This window comes from Tachysurus fulvidraco, chromosome 23 (assembly GCF_022655615.1).
Source record: "Tachysurus fulvidraco isolate hzauxx_2018 chromosome 23, HZAU_PFXX_2.0, whole genome shotgun sequence".
NCBI classification, from domain to species: Eukaryota; Metazoa; Chordata; class Actinopteri; order Siluriformes; family Bagridae; genus Tachysurus; species Tachysurus fulvidraco.
The window spans coordinates 2,229,017-2,248,183 of NC_062540.1; the positions used below are offsets into that span (position 1 = coordinate 2,229,017).

General features: G+C 44.0%; 1 protein-coding gene across 1 annotated transcript in view; it reads left to right on the forward strand.

Annotated features, from left to right (window-relative positions):
* Positions 1-19,167, forward strand: part of LOC113651476 — a 30,806-nt gene that overhangs the window by 9,355 nt on the left and 2,284 nt on the right. The window contains exons 16-52 of the mRNA XM_027160229.2: positions 54-320; positions 560-820; positions 1,718-1,975; positions 2,071-2,331; positions 2,425-2,685; positions 2,890-3,153; positions 3,238-3,495; positions 3,737-3,991; positions 4,136-4,396; positions 4,818-5,078; positions 5,291-5,554; positions 5,665-5,925; positions 6,055-6,315; positions 6,453-6,707; positions 6,794-7,054; positions 7,175-7,441; positions 7,853-8,116; positions 8,433-8,693; positions 8,911-9,174; positions 9,330-9,587; positions 9,984-10,238; positions 10,325-10,591; positions 10,781-11,044; positions 11,134-11,391; positions 11,574-11,837; positions 12,841-13,101; positions 13,635-13,895; positions 14,002-14,268; positions 14,391-14,651; positions 14,737-14,997; positions 15,412-15,672; positions 15,898-16,155; positions 16,510-16,773; positions 16,902-17,159; positions 17,710-17,973; positions 18,223-18,483; positions 18,737-18,997. Coding sequence (XP_027016030.2) covers positions 54-320; positions 560-820; positions 1,718-1,975; positions 2,071-2,331; positions 2,425-2,685; positions 2,890-3,153; positions 3,238-3,495; positions 3,737-3,991; positions 4,136-4,396; positions 4,818-5,078; positions 5,291-5,554; positions 5,665-5,925; positions 6,055-6,315; positions 6,453-6,707; positions 6,794-7,054; positions 7,175-7,441; positions 7,853-8,116; positions 8,433-8,693; positions 8,911-9,174; positions 9,330-9,587; positions 9,984-10,238; positions 10,325-10,591; positions 10,781-11,044; positions 11,134-11,391; positions 11,574-11,837; positions 12,841-13,101; positions 13,635-13,895; positions 14,002-14,268; positions 14,391-14,651; positions 14,737-14,997; positions 15,412-15,672; positions 15,898-16,155; positions 16,510-16,773; positions 16,902-17,159; positions 17,710-17,973; positions 18,223-18,483; positions 18,737-18,997 — 9,669 coding nt within the window. The remainder of the gene's footprint in view (positions 1-53; positions 321-559; positions 821-1,717; positions 1,976-2,070; positions 2,332-2,424; positions 2,686-2,889; positions 3,154-3,237; positions 3,496-3,736; positions 3,992-4,135; positions 4,397-4,817; positions 5,079-5,290; positions 5,555-5,664; positions 5,926-6,054; positions 6,316-6,452; positions 6,708-6,793; positions 7,055-7,174; positions 7,442-7,852; positions 8,117-8,432; positions 8,694-8,910; positions 9,175-9,329; positions 9,588-9,983; positions 10,239-10,324; positions 10,592-10,780; positions 11,045-11,133; positions 11,392-11,573; positions 11,838-12,840; positions 13,102-13,634; positions 13,896-14,001; positions 14,269-14,390; positions 14,652-14,736; positions 14,998-15,411; positions 15,673-15,897; positions 16,156-16,509; positions 16,774-16,901; positions 17,160-17,709; positions 17,974-18,222; positions 18,484-18,736; positions 18,998-19,167) is intronic.

The following is a 19,167-nucleotide window of genomic DNA, read 5'->3' on the forward strand; positions in this document are numbered from 1 at the left end:
AAAATACTTCCTTCTTTGTGCTCCCTTGACTCTTGACTCTCTGGCTTTTACAGGACCTTGTGACCCCTCTAACGTGGTTGCTCAGGTACAATGTGGCTCAGATGCTGTTACTATATCATGGCAACCAAGCTCTGGTGCCACTACATACACTGCCCAAGCCTACACACAGAGCCAGACAGTTCCCATTGCTTCTTGTCTGTCTTCCAACACAACCTGCACAATCACACAGCTGCAATGTGGAACGGTGTTTAATATGAGAGTGGTTGCTAATGATGGCACCTGCAACAGTAGCCCATTGGTGGGAACAACAGTGAAAACAGGTATGAAATGTGATAAACCAAGGGAAAGATAGGAGAACATAGGAGAACATAGGAAAAACTGTAAATATGGCGCTGTAGAGATATAAGAGATAGAGCTGAAGGAATGAAGCAAAATTCAAAAAGCCAAAATTCTTCAAGGGATTTACATTAAAATATTATTATAAGTGAAACACGGATGAATATATTATTATATTATTATATAATATATGCTGTTTTCCTCAACCTGTTCTCTCTCTCAGCCCCATGCCCTCCTGTGCTGCAAGTTGCCCCTCGCAGCTGTGTCAGCGATCAAGTCCTGGTGTCTTGGACCATGGTGCAGGATGCTCTGGGTGTTACTGTAAATGGCACCTCTACACTCGGCCATTCAGTAGGCTGCAGCTCAGCTAATAACAACTGCACCTTGCAGGGACTGTGGTGTGGACAGAGGTACACATTGCAAGGAATCTCCTATAGCCAGTCATGTAACAGCACTTTTAGTGCTCCTCTCAGCGTTGTTACAGGTAAAAACAATACAAATGATGTATAGTGGTGACAGTAGTGACATAGGGTGATATTAGGATGAAGAGGTCATACTAACACATAGACAGATACCATGGAATGTGTAAGACTATTGACAAATATATACAAAACTATAGGGTTGTGCTCCTGATGTGTATACTAGAGGTCTTCACGGATCCGAGGTCCAACCCGAGACCCGAGCGGGTTTGGGTCTAAAAGTTTCACGTGTGCCTCGGACACGGGTCAGGTATAATAATAGCGGCATCGGGTCTCGGGTAATTTAAAATGAATGTGTTTTTACCGAACGGACCCGAAAAGACCCGAACGACTATATCTTATGTGTGTGCATCGACTAGAGTCCTTTTCCAACCGCTCCTCTGTTTGCCAAGACCGCTTGCGACATGTGGCTGGAGACGTGTGGTTGGCGGTAAGCTAATTTTCGTTGAAACAGATCTGTCAATCAATTTTGAATCCACGCTGTAGCGGTTACTTTAGTGTAGAGTTATGCAACATTCCAGTCCGGTCGGGTTAAAAAAAAATTACTCGGGTCTAATTTTTTCGGACTTGTCTCGGGCCGGGTCTTTCTTTAAAAAAAAAATAAAAATTATACACGTCGGGTTCGGGTAAAAAGTGATTCGGGTCACTTCGGGTCGGGTACATTTCTTTAGACCCGAGAAGACCTCTAGTGTATACCACTGAAAAGATTAGGTTATATTACTGACAATTACTTCTGATCATACTAATACTGACAATATTGACAAATATACCAATAACGATGACAATACTGATGTATAAGTAATGAGACTTAAAGTCATTATCACAGGTCAGTTCTGTTTTTAACTCTTTAGCTGTAAACTGTAAATCTTTACTCTACTCTATGAATTGTTTCCATGCTGCAGTTCCTTGCACTCCTGATGCAGTGCGCACTAACTACACTTGTGGAACAAGCATAGCAGTGTTAAGCTGGAATGACAGCCTGGGAAGGGAGACCTTCATGTCCCGTATTCAGACTCAGGATCACTCAGACTCTTGCATCAGCAACCAGACACGTTGCTCATTCTCATCTCTGCTCTGTGGAAGATTGTACAATGTCAGTGTGGGGGCTGTGGCAGGACAATGCAACAGTACCAATGTAGCTAGGACCCAAATGCAGACTGGTAATAAGATCAATGATAATGCTGCACACTAACACATGGACTACTTATGTGGTTAAAATCTCTCTTTTTTTATTCATTCAACACTTCTTTTCCAGCACCATGTGCTCCACAGAATGTGTCTGTCAGTCTGCAGTGTGCTAATAACACAGCCTCAGTTACCTGGACACTAAGCCCTACTGCAATAGGATATGATGTCACTGCCCAGGGACGAAATGGTGATGTCAAATACTGTCGCTCCTCAAATACCTACTGCCAAATACCCAACATGCACTGCTCACAGACTTACAGCTTTGTGGTCACACCATTTTCGGACAAATGCAATGGGTTCCCAAGTAGTCCTGTCACCTTCACTGCAGGTATGTACACACGCAAGTGAGCTTCCCAACACCATATGCTGTAGGCTATGATCACAGTAAGACTTGCACTCTAAACCATTTTTTTGGCATCAGGTCCATGTCCACCCACTGGAGTCCAGGCATCCCTGCTCTGTCAAAATAATGTTGGTACTGTCAGCTGGACTGCCGCACTCAATGCAGAGAGCTACATTGCCACAGCGATAAGCTCAGATGGCTTCAGGCACAACTGCACCACAAATGGGACCCTTTGCTCGTTCCTGGATCTCTACTGTGGAAAGAATTACAGTATCACAGTCGTTACTGTACAGCGTGGCTGCAGCAGTGACCAGAGCACACCTGTGCTACTGAGATCAGGTGAAAAAAGGAGTAGAGCTATATAAAATAATGACAATGATGGCACAATTATCATGGCAATCAGTCTTGCAAATTTTGTCCAGTCTTAAGTTGTCAAACTTAACCCCTCCATATAAACTGCTCTCTTAAGCCTTCCAATAAACACATCGTTTTTAAAGCTTTTAAAATTAGTAATAGTAACATCCCAACATCCCTTTTCTCCAGCTATCTGCCCCCCTACCAGCCTGGCTGGCGTTACTCAGTGTGGCACCAATGACATTATCATCACATGGGACCCCAGCCCTTGGCGAGGTGTCACCTACTTCCTGTCGTCTCAGCTGGACAGTAGACCAACTTCGACTTTCAACACCACGGCAACGTCCTTCACATTAAACTACCTCCAGTGTGGTTTGCTATTCACAGTGCGGGTGGCAGCACAGGACAACACCTGCATCAGCCAGTACAGTGCACCAGTGCAGATTCGTACAGGTATGCCACTTGCTTGATATTAGGATATTTAGTTCTACGAAGACAGCAGTTATTAAATTTTGTGTCCTCTTTGGTTGTGCTTAGCTCCATGCTCACCTTACGGGCTGGCGGCTACCGCTAGTTGTGGCACAAACATGGGTAACCTCACTTGGCTTGGTGCTGCCGGTGCACTCTCTTACACCGCTACCCTGGTGAGCAGTGATGGCAGCTCCATTTCCTGTACATCCAGCACTACTTCCTGTGTGGTGAAGCTGGACTGTGAACGCACATACACAGCTACTGTAATCTCTTCTACCGGGTTCTGCAACAGCACTGTGAACAGCACTGTCCAATTTTCATCAGGTAAGCAAGTCATAGACCAGTTTACAGTCATGAGAGGCCACGTCTGTTCAAGCGTGTTAGGTCTATCACATAAATAAAGTCTAAAGACTGTAGTCATTTCATGTCAGGGTATACACCAGAAAGTTTGGTATCAAAATGTTGCATTTCTCTCACTTCGGATTTTTTGGCTAATTCTGTCAACAAATTTGCTCTCATTATTTTTCCTTCTGCTCCTTATTTTTTCTCCTTTCTATCTCAACAGCACCATGTCTGATCAGTAATGTACAGACTCAGCTTAACTGTAGTGCCAATTCATTGGCAGTGCAGTGGCCTGCTTCTGGAAACAAAAGCTACTCTGCACTCGCTATAGGCACTGATGGCACACGACCTTCCTGTAACACCAGCAGCTCTTCCTGTACTATCCAGGGCTTAAGATGTGGACGTAGTTATGGCATTGCTGTGACTACCGACAACATTCAATGCACCATCCAGGGTTCTGACCTACAAGTACAGACAGGTACAAACTTCCAGAGATGCATAGAATCACTGTGGATGGTTTGAATATAAAGGAAGACAGAAATTTGCCACCTAATCTACCTTTAATGTCATTCAAATACTTTTGCCTGTATGACGATGGGCTTCTCCTATTCTTTTCCATCAGCCCCCTGTAAACCAGAGAACCTGTCCGTTGCTCTAGCATGCAACACCAGCAGTGCCAATGTATTGTGGAACACCATTGGGTTGAACCAGTCATACAGAGTGTTGGCAGTGAATAGCACAGGTGGAGTGCTGAACTGTAGCACCACAGCATCATCCTGCACTTTCAACCAGCTTCGCTGTGGAGAGACATATGCAGTCAGTGTTACTGGGGTTTCTCAACAGTGTACCAGCCAGCCTAGCAGCTCTGTGAATCTCATCACAGGTAAAGTTAACAGATGTAGACAGGCTAGCAATAGATCTACCTGCACCCACAGGTGAAAGACAAAAACACTTGGCAGACAGAGATACCTACTCAAAGGTGAGACATTTGTACCTGCATACAGGTCAGAGACAGAGGTACAGTATCTGGACAAAGGTGGGAGACAATGATACCTGCATACCAGTAAGATATAGTGATATCTGTTTAGAGTTGTAAGATAAATGCATACAGACAAGAAAGAAAAACCTAAATACATTCGAGATATAGAGATTTCTGTCTACTAGTGAAAGACTTGCATATACAATGGTGAGAAACAGTGATACCTGTGCAAAAAAAAGAGAAAGTGATAGTTGCATAAAAGTAAGATATACCTTGTGAGAGAGTTAGACTGTTACTCCTTAACCCACTACTTTGTCTCTTTCAGCTCCTTGCGTCCCTACCCGTGTTACAGCGATGTACGATTGTGAAACTTCGATTACATCTGTAATGTGGGACATAGCCAGTGGAGCTGACAAGTATGTGGTGTACGCAGTGGGTAGTCAAGGACACAAGTCCAACTCTAGCACCACAGACACCGCCTTTGATTTCTCAGATCTGCGCTGTGGTCAGAACTATAATATCACAGTTGTCGCAGAGAATAGTGCTTGCAGGTCTCAGCCCAGCCAACCCATCACCGTGTCTACAGGTACTGAGAATGAAAATAGTATAGAAATGTTATAATTCATTACAACTTACAACCCATTTTTAACATTTTTGTCTCATTCGTTTCTGTGAATAAGATTTTCCCTCTTATTATTCACCTTGTTTAAAGTGTGTAAAATGTGTGCTTGGAAGAAATATTGTGGGATGATAAAGGAATATTTAGCTTTTTTTCATTCCTATTTTCTCTCTGTCCAGGGCCGTGTCCCCAGTCAACTCCTCGTGTCTTGCTGGAATGCAGTAATAACTCTGCTCTTGTTTCATGGACACCTGGTTATGGCATTCTATATTACAATGCCTCTGCTGAAGCCATGGATGTGAATGACCGTGTGACTTGCAGCACAACTGGAGCTTCCTGTAACATAGCTCGCCTGCAATGTGCTCAGTCCTATCATATCAGTGTCACTGGTCAGGGATATACCTGCCCCAGCCCTGCCCAGGGGTGGGTGCCCATTACCTCAGGTAACGGGTCCTTGAAATATAAAAATTCAATGTTAAATCTCTGAAATGTTGTGAATACAATTTTTACTTACATAACATAACCTATTCTTTTCCTATTATTATTATTATAGGCCCCTGTCCCCCAAATCTGGTGTCAGTCCAGGTTCCTTGCGAGTCAAATGTTATGTCCATCTCCTGGCAGATCTCGCAGGGTTCTGTCTCTTACCTGGCTGTTGCTCAGAGCAGCATGGGACAAAGGTTCAATTGCAGCAGCAATGGGACAACATGTGACATTCCTGGACTCCAGTGTGGACAGACATATGAGGTATATGTGTCAGGAGTGGTTGGAACGTGTATAGGACCAAAGAGCCAAAGCCAGATTGTCAAAACCGGTGAGAAGGATCACCATTTTTGAGATACCATCTACATTCACAGATAACCATTTATCTTAGAATACATTTGACCACCTCTCTTGAGGATATTTTGATGATCTTGACCTCTATCTAACCTTACCATTGCAGCTCCCTGCGTGCCTCAGAACATCCAGGTGATACTCGCGTGTCAATCAACAGTGCTTAACGTTACTTGGCCGCAGAGCGGAGGAGCCACTCAGTACAGAGCCATGGTGGAGACCAGTGCTGGTCAAATAATTTACCAAGTTACAGATAAGCTCTTCTTCACAGTTTCCAATATCCTTTGTGGCATGACCTACAATGTGACAGTGGTAGCCCAGAACGATAAGTGCAACAGCAGCCGCAGTTCTGTACAAAGTGCCATCTCAGGTGAATATACAGCCATGATTACATTACATCTTCTGCAGCGAGGATACTTCTTTTGATTTAGAAGTAAAAATTCATCCAGAGTCATGTCTCAGTGTTCATCAGTGATCTTAATTACAATTTTGTGTGTTTGTCTCCAGCCCCATGTCCTCCTCAGGCCGTCAGCACAAACATAATCTGCAGTTCCAACACTATCTCAGTAAACTGGACGTCCAGCACGGCCGGAGTCAGCTACCTGGCACAGGCTGTTTCTTCAAATGTCTCTTACACCTGCAATAGCACATCCACATCCTGCACCATCAGTGTGCCATGTGGCAGAACCTACACTGTTTCTGTAATACCAAGTCAAAATGGCTGCAATGGAGTCAGTTCAGCTTCTAAAAGTATTCAAGCAGGTCTGTGTGGATTTCAGTGTTATTGAGAACATTATTTAATTAATCACTTTATCATGAAGCATGTTTACATGTTTTTGTATGTGTAGCTCCATGTGTCCCCACCTTGACAATTGTGCAGATGGACTGCCTGTCCAACTCCGCCTGGGTAGCGTGGAACACATCAGCGGGTGCAGCGTATTACACTGTCCTGGCAACAGACAATTACAGACAGCGCGTTCAGTGCAACTCCAGTGACAGCACGTGTGCAGTCGCTGGGTTACAGTGTGGGAAGAATTACAGTTTCAGCCTCACAGCCAATAATGCACAGTGCAGCAGTGGAGTCAGCAACACCATACAGTCTGAGACAGGTGAGAGACACAAAGAGGAAGACAGAGAGAGAGAGACAAAGAGAGAATAAAAAATTGTAAAAACAAAAATGTACGCATATTTTCACAGAAGTGAAAATCTTTTATTGTCTCTTGCTTTAGTACCATGTGCCCCTGAGGGTGTGAATGCGACGGTGGGTTGTGCCACGGGGACAGTGAGTGTGCAGTGGTTGCCCAGTGTTGGAGCTCTCACATACACAGCCACAATTGAGCCACTGGTGGGTGTTGCTTCCTGCTGTTCTACTCTGAATAATAGCACTTCCTGTGAGGTCAGATCCCTTCCCTGTGGTCAGTCATACACGGTGACTGTCACTGCAGCAGGACGAAACTGTAATAGTTCTCAGAGCACGGCCATAATGGTGCAGACAGGTAACACGCTCACACAGACATCTGCCCTTCTCCTCTCTCATTCAACCACTTTCTATGCATTAGAATACCGAATTCTGAATTACTTAAAGTTAAGGCCACTGCACATAGGTTGTAACATAAGAGATCGATGAAAAATTCATAGGATAACAATTACATGGCCAAACACATGGCCACTCTAATACCAAAAGTTCAAGGATACCTTTTGGTGAACATTCTGTTTCTGCTTTAGAGAGACACATTAAAACCAACTAACCAATAAAAATGTCTGGGTTTTTTATGAATATAAAATTTGTGTTGTATAATCTGCTATAACCTTTACACACTGAATCACATCCTATATCATAATATATCAATTGTTCCTAGGAATGCTTCCTGTTTCACATTGACCTAACCATGTTTTTGCCTGTGTAGCACCATGCCAGCCACCAGGCCTCAATGCCAGTGTGAGCTGCACTGATAATGTTGCGAGAGTGAGGTGGACAAGCAGCGCAGGAGGTCAGCTCTATACAGTAAACGCTGTAAGCATAAACGGAACATTCACAGACAGTTGCAACGGCTTTGATGGGACTTGCAACCTCAGAAGTCTGGTGTGTGGCCTGCAGTACACAGCTACAGTGGTGGCACAACACAGCTCCTGCACTAGCCTGCCGAGTCCCCCAACCAATTTCAAGACAGGTGAAAAGTCCACAATGCCTTCATACTCACCTTTGAGAGTGTATGAGAGTGTATATGTTTGTTCTACTTACATCTAATTTAACAATTTAATTTTTACGATCTAAGCCTGTGAAGTAATTTTTTTTGTTTGAGTCATATAAACATTTCCACTTACTTGTATGGGGCACAATGGCCACACCTCTTCACTGGTACCAACATGTAGAAAGGCCGTACCTCCTTCAGTTGGACTGACAGACACACAAGACTTACTACCCTAAGGTTCCTGATATTTTATATTAAAACTACTCAGTATTTCTATAATTTCTCTGCTTCACAGTACCATGTGTTCCACAAAACGTTATCCTGGACTTGGACTGCCAAGCCCGCAACCTGACAGTGTCCTGGAACAAGAGCTCAGGGGCACAGTTTTACACAACTACAGTGATGGACAGCATGGGGCGCTCCACTAACTGCCAGAGCCTTTCTGACCGTTGCAGCATTAGTGGGCTTTCCTGTGGAAACATCTACCGTGCAAGCGTCGTCGCCTCGGATTCGTCCTGCAGCAGCCAGAACAGCAGCATCAAAAACACAGACTCAGGTAATAATCACACATTTTTATGGGTGGAGCAGGGCTTTCTGTCCATAGTTTGGGGCATTAAAATAATTTATATGTTATTTCTATGTTATTCAACCCCATCTATTTAAACATGATATGGTTAGGGTTAGGGTTAGGGTTAGGTTTTGGCATTCATTTCTGCACACCTAACAATACCAAACACTCTTGATCAGTTATGTTCGTTTTTGTTTTCTTACAGTTCCATGTGCTCCCTATAATATCTTGGCGCAGATGGACATTCTAACAGGCACAGCTCTACTCTCATGGTCTTTGAGTGCCGGTGCATTGAGCTATAAGACCATAGCGGTGAGCAGCACCTCAGGAACCAGTGTCTCCTGCAATACTAATCAGACAAACTGCATCCTGAACAATCTGTTATGTGGAGACAAGTACAATGTCACAGTCCAGGCCGTGGGAAGCATTTGCAGTAGCTCTGCTTCCATGACTCGATACCTTCAGACAGGTGATGTGTATTCCTTTCTTATTACATTGTAAATTACTCTGCTGTACTTATGTCAAGAGCTGATATTCTTCAGCTGTTACAATGCAAAACACAGTTCTTCACAGTAATATTGACTAGGAAAATGTTTTAATTGTAAATTTATCTTGTGTTATCAGGACCATGTGTTCCACTGCTAGTGAGTGTGAGCTACACGCCACCTGTCGCTCTGCTCCTATGGGACACGACCCGAGGTGCTGATAACTACACTGCACGGGCCGTGTCAATGCAGGGCTTACAGTCATCTTGCTCGACCACTGACACCTCATGTGTGCTCTACAGACTGAACTGCAGCCAAATCTACAACATCACTCTGACAGCCTACAGCAATATCTACCAGGATGGGGTCCCATCCAACACACTTACACTCAACACAGGTTAGGGGGTCAGCCAACCCATATTAAACAGATTGAATGAGAACATACAAAAAAAAACTAAATCGTGGGACAAATTGGGGCTATTGTCCATGTGCAAATTTGTCCCACGATTTAGCAATATAGGAGTGGTTAAAAATTGTGGGTAAGTCAAAGTCAAGATATAGGATAGTATGGGAACTTACCTTTACAGTCTTAAAGCTGCTACAACACTAAAATGTAGTTGTAGCCAGTACTAGTCTGAAGGTATGTAAGTAGCACGTTTCAGTTGTTGTTGTTGTTTTTTTATGTGCTTACATATAAAAGCATATTGGTTTACAGTAGGAACAGTGATTTGTGTGTCATCGGGGGTTGAAAATTTCAGACCAAAAAGAAACATAAAATGTGCTTTTTTTTCAGAGCCGTGTGCACCTACTATCCTGGCAACCCGATCGACACGTAACCAAGGGCTTGTGACATGGGAAGCGAGTGTTGGGGCAGTAAGATACTTGCTCATGCTGGAGGGACACCGGGGAGACAATCTTTACTGCCAGACCACAGAGGCATCATGCACGGTGCAAGGACTCCTGTGTGGGACTGTATATGTATCCCGTGTTATGGCCATCGGCACCAGAATCAACAGCACGTACAGTGTAGGAGCTCTGATCACTACAGGTTAGTGGCAAGACACAGTATGTGCATATAACATTTTTGTGTCCAGCATTGCTGTTACTGATAGCCTGACTTGTCATTATGTCCAGTCCCCTGCCTGCCAGACCCAACCAGCTTTGCCGTAGCAGTTCAGTGTACAAATGTTTCAGCATCTGTGAGCTGGGCCTGGAGTGATGGAGCAACATCCTATGAACTTACCGCTACTAGCTACAACGGAAACCAATTAAAATGTGTCACAACACAGAACAGCTGTAACATTACAAATCTGGAGTGTGGACAAACGTACAGTCTCAACCTGACAGCCTTCAACAGTGCGGGTTCTGTTAGCCTGGATACTGGCATCACCTTCCAAAGCCGTAAGTCATAGCCTTGAGCAACTTAAGTAAGGAATAAAACTCTTGTAGATGTCAGCACTTTCTGTTAGTTAATTAATATCTTTTGACTAATTCACCTACACTTGAACATGTTATAATTATAACCTTAAATCGGTTATCAATAAATCATACACTGTATATAATGTTAATATAACTGCTTATGATTTCTAGGACCCTGCGTGCCCCGGTATGTGGGTGCAACCCTACAGTGCGGCACTAACACGGCTGTGCTAACCTGGGAAAGGAGGCCTGGAGTCATGTACTACTTGGGCAGTGCTACTTACCAGCCTGGAGTAGCTGCAGTAGTGTGTAACTCAAGTTCAGACAGCTGCAGCTTCAGTGGGCTGCAGTGCGGGGTACAATACTCCCTGAGTGTCAGAGCTTATACCAAACAGTGCTCAAGTGATTTCAGTGTACCTGTCAACATCACCACAGGTGTCTTGACATTCTTGATTTTATTCTTGCATGCTAATTATATTTAAGCATGTCCATGAAGGTGATCTAATCATCTAAACTTTGTTCAGAACCCTGCCAGATACAGAACCTCACCGTGACTGGGTCATGCACCAGCAATACGCTCCAGCTGAACTGGTCCAATGGCACTGGTGCACTCCGTTACACCATCTCGGTCATTGGAAACCTGGGCTACACCAACGCCTTCCAGAGCTTCGTGAACAGCTTGCAGGTGGAGGTTTCCTGTGGCCAGAGCTACACTTTTAGCGTGTTGGGGAACAATGATCAATGTCAGAGCCTCACAAGTGCCACCGCCAAGTTTTCAACTGGTACAACATGACTGCTTCATGCATATTACAGTATATCACTAGATGTACTACCCCAAATATAGTCTTTTATGAATACAACAGCAGTATTTAGATACAACGGAGATGAATAATTTTAAGATTAGGGTGAGACTGTGTTTAAGAAATCTTTATTTTAATGCTCCCGCTTCATCCTTTCTCTGTAGCGCCATGTGTACCGATTGGTGTGAACACCTTCATTCAGTGCGAGGACAACATCGCCTCTATCAGCTGGACAGGCAGTGATGGTGCAGTGTCTTATACTGCAGTTGCTGAGGGACAGACATTAGGCGGCACCTACACTTGCACGTCAAACACAACAGTATGTGCCTGGACTAACCTATTGTGTGGAGAGACATATATTGCACGGGTTGTTGCCAGTGACTTACGCTGCAGAAGCACCCCTAGTAACAACATTACAATCCGCATGGGTGAGACCCTCTAACCATTTTATAAGAGTTTTAAGGCTTATTTAATAAGCAGATTATATCTGTCTGGCTAGCATGAAGGCAAAACCAACACTGCAATGTAGGCGAATAAATTCTCAATTCTGAGTTATGTATAAGCTGTAGCATACTCTGTTACATACTCCAGTACAAATGGTGCTACTAAAATTGTTGTGCAAATATTACTACCAAATGATAAGTGCAAAAAAATATGGCTGCTTTGCTGTGTAGCAGATGTTGTCTGAGGAGTTCTACAACTTCCATATGACATCCGATTGCTCAACAAAAATGTTATATTGTTTGTAGTAACAGGGGGGCACGGTGGCTTAGTGGTTAGCACGTTTGCCTCACACCTCCAGGGTTGGGGGTTCGATTCCCACCTCCGCCTTGTGTGTGTGGAGTTAGCATGTTCTCCCCGTGCCCTCGGGGTTTCCTCCGGGTACTCCGGTTTCCTCCCCTGGTCTAAAGACATGTATGGTAGGTTGATTGGCATTTCTGGAAAATTGTCCGTAGTGTGTGAGTGTGTGAGTGAATGAGAGTGTGTGTGTGCCCTGTGATGGGTTGGCACTCCGTCCAGGGTGTATCCTGCCTCGATGCCCGATGACGCCTGAGATAGGCACAGGCTACCCGTGACCCGAGTAGTTCGGATAAGCGGTAGAAAATGAATGAATGAATGTTTGTAGTAACTAGCCAGATTTCGATTCCTACATCCACCAAGCTGCCCTGAGCAAGGCCCTTAACCCTCAATTGCTCATTTGTATAAAAATGACATAAAATGTAAGTCACTCAGGATAATGGCATCTGCTAAATGCTGTAAATGTAATGCTGAAACCTTTTAAACTGTAGCTATGTCTAATGAGCGTAGCAATGAAGGAAAGGTTTCGAATATCAATAAATGCGAAAGGTCTGCTTTATGAATATTAATGACAAGTGGCTGGACTCACTATATAAGCTAAGTTCTAATCAAAAATGTGTTTATCCTGTGCAGCTCCTTGTATACCCCAGATTTTAAACACCACTATGGACTGTAGCCTAAGGGTTGCATCTCTGACCTGGAGGTCCAGTCGGGCTGCTCAATCATACGTGGTAACTGCTGAAAACAACATCGGCCAACAGTTGGGGCAAACTACCAACACAACCAACGCTCAATTCGCAGATCTCCAGTGTGGACAGCAGTACTATTTCAAGGTGTCAAGTGTGGGGCAAGGGTGCAGGAGCAGCCCGAGCAACACCTCTGTTCTGCAGACAGGTGTGCATAGCAACAACATGAATGAACACCAATTTCAGTAGCACGTAAAATAGACATTATGTATAGTTTTAAATGTACTTTATAGATTCAGGTCATGAACCATACAAAATAATAGATCAACATTAGCCCCTGTACTCAGTTCAGTCTATATTTTGTTCTCCCCAAATTCTCCCAACTTAGTTATGCCAGGTATTCATGGGACTAAATGGCCTGGTTTATATGTGTTGATCACTGTGAGGGAAAAAAATGTGTACTCAATAATTTTACATGTTAGCATATAGACAACTTTACATGTTAGCATAATCTAGAAGCATATAGATTTGTCTAGAACCCAGTTATTATTTGCAAAATGAATATAAACAGACTAAAGTGGAATTCTATCTGTTATACCAAGCTTTATAAATTGATTAAAGGTGTTCTTAAGCAATTTTTTGCACTGAAAGTGACCAATTATGCAAACACAACGAAAAACTGTTTTGGTCTGCATTGAAAGGTGAGCTATAAAGTTATTTACACTCCTGTGTCCCCTGCAGATCCATGTCCCCCTACTGCTGTCTCCACTTCTGTGGACTGTCTTTCCAACATTGCTACAGTGACCTGGGGAATATCGAACACAGCTAATTACTATACGGCCAGTATGGTGGGCCCAGATGGCACAGTCACAACATGCATGTCGCCGACTACAAGCTGTGGCGTTGCAACACTGCAGTGTGGACAGAAATACAATGTCAGTGTAACTGCATCCCGTCAGCTGTGCAATTCAAAACCCAGCAGTCAGACAAACTTCAACACAGGTCAGACACATGTTACACATGTTAGGCTACAAGGATGCAGGTTTTTATTCATTTCCTCCACAGCTCAAGATTTCTGACTTCTCACATGTTCATTTTCTGTATCCAGCTCCCTGTGTCCCAATGGGTGTCTCTGTGGTGATGGACTGCACCAAAAACGAAGCCAGAGTGTCATGGAATGCCAGCCTGGGTGCACAGTACTACCTTGTCTATGCTACAAGCAAATCCAATGACTCCGCTACATGTAATAGCTCTGGAATCAACACATACTGCACTCTGAAGGCCCTCACCTGTGGGGCGGTATACACAGTAAGGGTGGTGTCCATTGGGAATGACTGCTCTGGTCTACCTAGTCAGTCAGTGGACTTCAGTTCAGGTATATGAAAGGTTTAAGCCATCTTAAGGTAGTATTTATGAGATAGATAACTGAGCAATCTTAAGGTAGTGCTGTTAGATAAAGAAGACACCCATTAATGTCCTGTCTCCTCCCATGTCCAGTTCCTTGCAGACCTGATATCGCTTCCGTGCAGCTGAACTGTACCTCCAGCTTGTTCTCATTGAACTGGACTTCTGTCAGCGGTGCAGTCTATTACACTGTGTTTGCCAGAGCTCCACCTGGTCAAAACTCATCCTGTACCACAAACTCCACCAGCTGTGAACTAAGGCAACTGGAATGTGGTCAGATATACAGCATAGCCATGACAGCATCAAACAATCAATGCAGCAGCAATCAGAGCACTGCTGTGCAGGCTGCATCAGGTATCGCAGACATCATACTTAACTAATCAAGCATGTATGTACTAAATGTCAAGGAGAAATGTTTAATCTCTCTCTATTCCATCAGCGCCCTGTCCTCTTGCATGGATTAACTCCAGCATGAACTGCCAAGCCAACTCAGCACAGGTGCAGTGGGATCGTAATGGGGCGGCAGAGTCCTACGAAGTCCAAGCTTTAGGCACAAGAGGCTACATGACAGGATGTAACACCACTGGAACCTTTTGTAATGTGTCCAACCTGCTGTGTGGCGATGTGTACAACATAAGCGTGTTTGCTATTAATAACAAATGCCGTGTGAGAGGATACCCAGTCCTACAGCTGCGTTCAGGTAAGATGGCTCACAGACCCACATGATGCTGACACGAGATTCCTTTTATAATGTCTATTCACAGAAATTGTCATTGCATCATTCATTCATTCATTCATTCATTCATTCATTCATTTTCTACCGCTTATCCGAACTACTCGGGTCACGGGGAGTCAGGAGTCATCGGGCATCGAGGCAGGATACACCCTGGATGGAGTGCCAACCCATCGCAGGGAACACACACACTCTCATTCACTCACACACTATGGGCAATTGTCATTGCATCAACGATTATACAAATTTTCATTGTTTTTTAAAACAGGATTTTTTTTTTATTTCCTAGTGATTAGTTTCAGAGCATGTGGTGTGTTTTAATGTTTGTGAATCTCAAATACCAGTATTTCAATATTTTAGTACTTCTGTTTTTTTCTACAGTGCCATGTGTCCCTGCCCCTCTGAGCCCCACTTTGAACTGTACGTCTGGTGCTGTCACCATGACCTGGCAGCCCAGCAGTGGAGCCACCTCCTACAGAGCCCTTGCTCAGGGTAGTGGAGGTTTTCCATCATCATGCAACAGTAACAGCACCACATGCGTGTTCACTGGGCTACTGTGTGGACTGAACTACAGCTTCACTGTCTCGGCTTCTGACAGCACATGTACCAGCTTGTACAGCAACAGTGTTCAGCTGAACACAGGTACAACACACATGACTCTAATAAATTATCAGGATTTTTGTCCATTGTCTGAATGAACAATTGAATGAATGAATGAACGAATGCTTCCTTTCTGATTTTGATCATATAAGTAGATGGATTATATTTCTGACTATATTTTGATACATATCATGAAAATATATACTTTATGTCATTTATTTCAAATAGCAGTTCAAAACTGAAATGTACTTATTTGTGATTAATCAGTTCCATGTAAGCCACAGTTTCTCACGGCCTTCATGGACTGCGGGACCGGTACAGGACTTGTGTCATGGGAAGCAGCACAGGGCGTTTTGTCCTACCTGGTACAAGCAGCGGGAGCTAATGGAACCCAGGCACAATGTAGCACCACCAACACAAGCTGTTCATTACCCAATCTGAACTGTGGCCAACTCTATACCCTCACTGCTGTTGGCCAGGATGGCCGCTGTAACAGCAGCGCTGCTCAAGTCAATCTCCAGTCAGGTACAACTGAGTTTTTCCAAAAGTACAAGGTATTTGAAGTGTTATTTAACGACACAGTTTGTACGTTATATATCTCATTATTTATAATCAATATCTCAATATCTATTTATTGCCATAACCTTTTGCTTTTAGCTTTATATAATACATGTTATCATTGTGTGCCTTTGTTTTTATAAACATAGCTTAGAATCATATTTTTTTCACAATTGAATCAAGATTTTCTCACTTTCAGTAAATGTTAGTAAATCTGCTCGCTGAAAGAATTTTTTTTAAAATGGTGACATGACTCCAAACATGACTCCAACCTACTAATTTGTTTCCTATTTTTCTCTTCTTCTCCATACTCTTCCTCAGTCCCCTGTGTGCCCACCGGTGTGCAGGCCTCCCTGATTTGCAACTCTAACTCAGCAGCTGTGACCTGGCTGTCATCCGGTGGAGCGCTGAGATATTTGGCTGATGCTGTGAACATCAACAGGTCTCACACTGTCTCCTGTAACTCCAGCCTGCCTTCCTGCACCCTTGGCCCGCTGCTCTGTGGAACATCCTACAACATCACAGTGGTCGCTATGGATGACACATGCAGTAGTGCCAGGAGTGTCACCACTCAGTTACGCTCGGGTAAGGAACCTGATCTGATCTTCTGACCTTGTTTAACCATCAAACTGTTGGATAATAAAATACACAGTCTGAGACACAGTAGTTACTCCATGACAACATCCTGATTGGTCCCCCCCCCCTCTCTCCAGCTCCCTGTGCTCCCCAGAATGTGCAAGTTCAGATGAACTGTACAGCCAGTGCCATGACTGTAACCTGGTCCACCAATCCAGATGCAGAATACTTCATTGTGGAGGCAGGGGGCAGCAACACCAGCCTGTCTTGTAACACATCGGGCATAAGCTGCACAATCAGAAGCTTGGTCTGTGGTTTGTCCTTGTCTGTGACAGTGAAGGCAGTTCGGGGCAGCTGTCAGAGTGTACCCAGTGCAGCTAAGCTTGTTTCAACAGGTATCTGTGCTACAACAGCTGCACCACACCAAAAAGCCACCATAACATCCAGTAGATACGTGATGGAGCCACCAGTTTATAGTCACCAGATTAGCACTTTGCAGTCTTCATGGATTTTTTAGTATCTTTATCAATGGTACAATGTGACATGACAGGAAATACAAATAATTAAAGCTAATTAAACAACTAAATGTAAACTAATCAAGGACAAGACAAAGAATAGGTGAAGGCAGCTGGGTAACAAAGAGAAGGAGAGGGCTAGCACAGAAACAAACGTTCATGTCCATGAAAACGAAAGCTCTGAAAATGATTTAAAGCAAAGATTAGTTTAGTTGGCTGTGTACAATTTTTAGTTCTGTCTCTAAAGTGAATGCAGCAAAAAAAAAGCAAGCTACAAACAACCTGCAGCGATTTTTATAAAAAATCCGAGTAATTTTTCAGCAAAACATCGCTAATTTATGAAATGTTTATTTTGTTTTTTTAACTGCTGAAATGTGTGTGTGTGTGTGTGTGTGTGTGTGTGTGTGTGTGTGTGTGTGTGTGTGTGTAGCTCCATGCATACCTCAGGGTCAGAGCGGCAACCTTGACTGCGTGACCAACTCAGTCTGGGTGTCGTGGCAAAGAGCGGCCGGTGCCGAGTCATACCAGGTGTTAGCGATATCAGGGGGCGAAGCTAGCTCCAACTGCAGCACCTCGGATCTTTACTGTAACGTCCCCAACCTACTGTGTGGCACGCAGTACACCTTCCAACTTACTGCCATAAACTCCTGGTGTGCAAGCGGGCAATACAACAACACTTTCTCTATTGAGACAGGTAAACTAGCTTTTGAGCCGTTCATTCTGTAAAATGTTAATTTAAACAGAGAGCTTACCGAGCTTACCTAGATAGCTTCACAATAAGACTTTTGACACGTTATAATTTTGTGTTCATGTGTGATCTGCTATCACAAACCTCAGTATAGTTGGTATACATTGTTTGGTGGGCTGTCTAAGGTCTTAAAAAGTTCTTGGCTTTTCCATAGCATTTCAGTGCTAACACACAATTATTCATGGTGTCCCACAGGTCCCTGCTCTCTGAAGGGCATCAGCGCCGTGACGGAGTGCCGTAGCAGCTCCATAAGGGTCAGCTGGCTCACCCAGTCAAGCTCATCCATCCTCATTGTCACAGCAGAGGGACAGGACCTAAGCTTCCTTCAGTGTAACAGCACCGGTACTTCCTGTTTGCTTAATGGTGCTCGCTGTGGAATGAAGTACGCCATCATAATCTCCACCAGCTCGGATAAATGCAACAGTCTCCGCAGTTCTCCGTATCACCTCCAGACGGGTACTGCGCATACACAAATACATGTACATACACAAAGTAATGCAATGACAAATAAACACAACAGTGTTTAATTGAATGAGAAAGATGAGAAAGAAATCTTTATGACTATATGACAATTATGATAGTACAACTTACACCGTTATTAAAATTTTGTGCTGTGCAATTGTAAAGGCTGTACAGAGCAAAAGGAACAAGTCAGTGTTTAGCGATTTATTCATCTCACGTCGTGTCTTGGCGCTCTTTCCCCCCGCAGCTCCGTGTGCACCTCAGGCACTGAGTGTGACACCACAGTGTGATACACAGGGTGTGTTGGTGACCTGGGCACCATCTAACCTCGCTCAGTCCTACTATCTAACAGCTACTGGGGGGGATGGCGATGTCCAGAACTGCAGCGGCAGCAGGGAGAACTGCACCCTGAGCCGCCTGCGCTGCAGCCAGCAATACACGCTCAGCCTGATCGCTTCGGATGGGAACTGCACCAGCCCTGCCAGCCAGGCCCTCACCTTCCTCACAAGTAAGACATGATCAAATTCTCATTACAAATCTCAGTGTAAACAATGTCGTCTCAAAGTACAGATTACACAAAAGGATGTCAAGCGACCGACGACACTGTATTCAGAAGTAGCACGGGATGAACCTAAACTAATATTATGACCATCTGTCACTCCTGTCTAAATTTTCTCT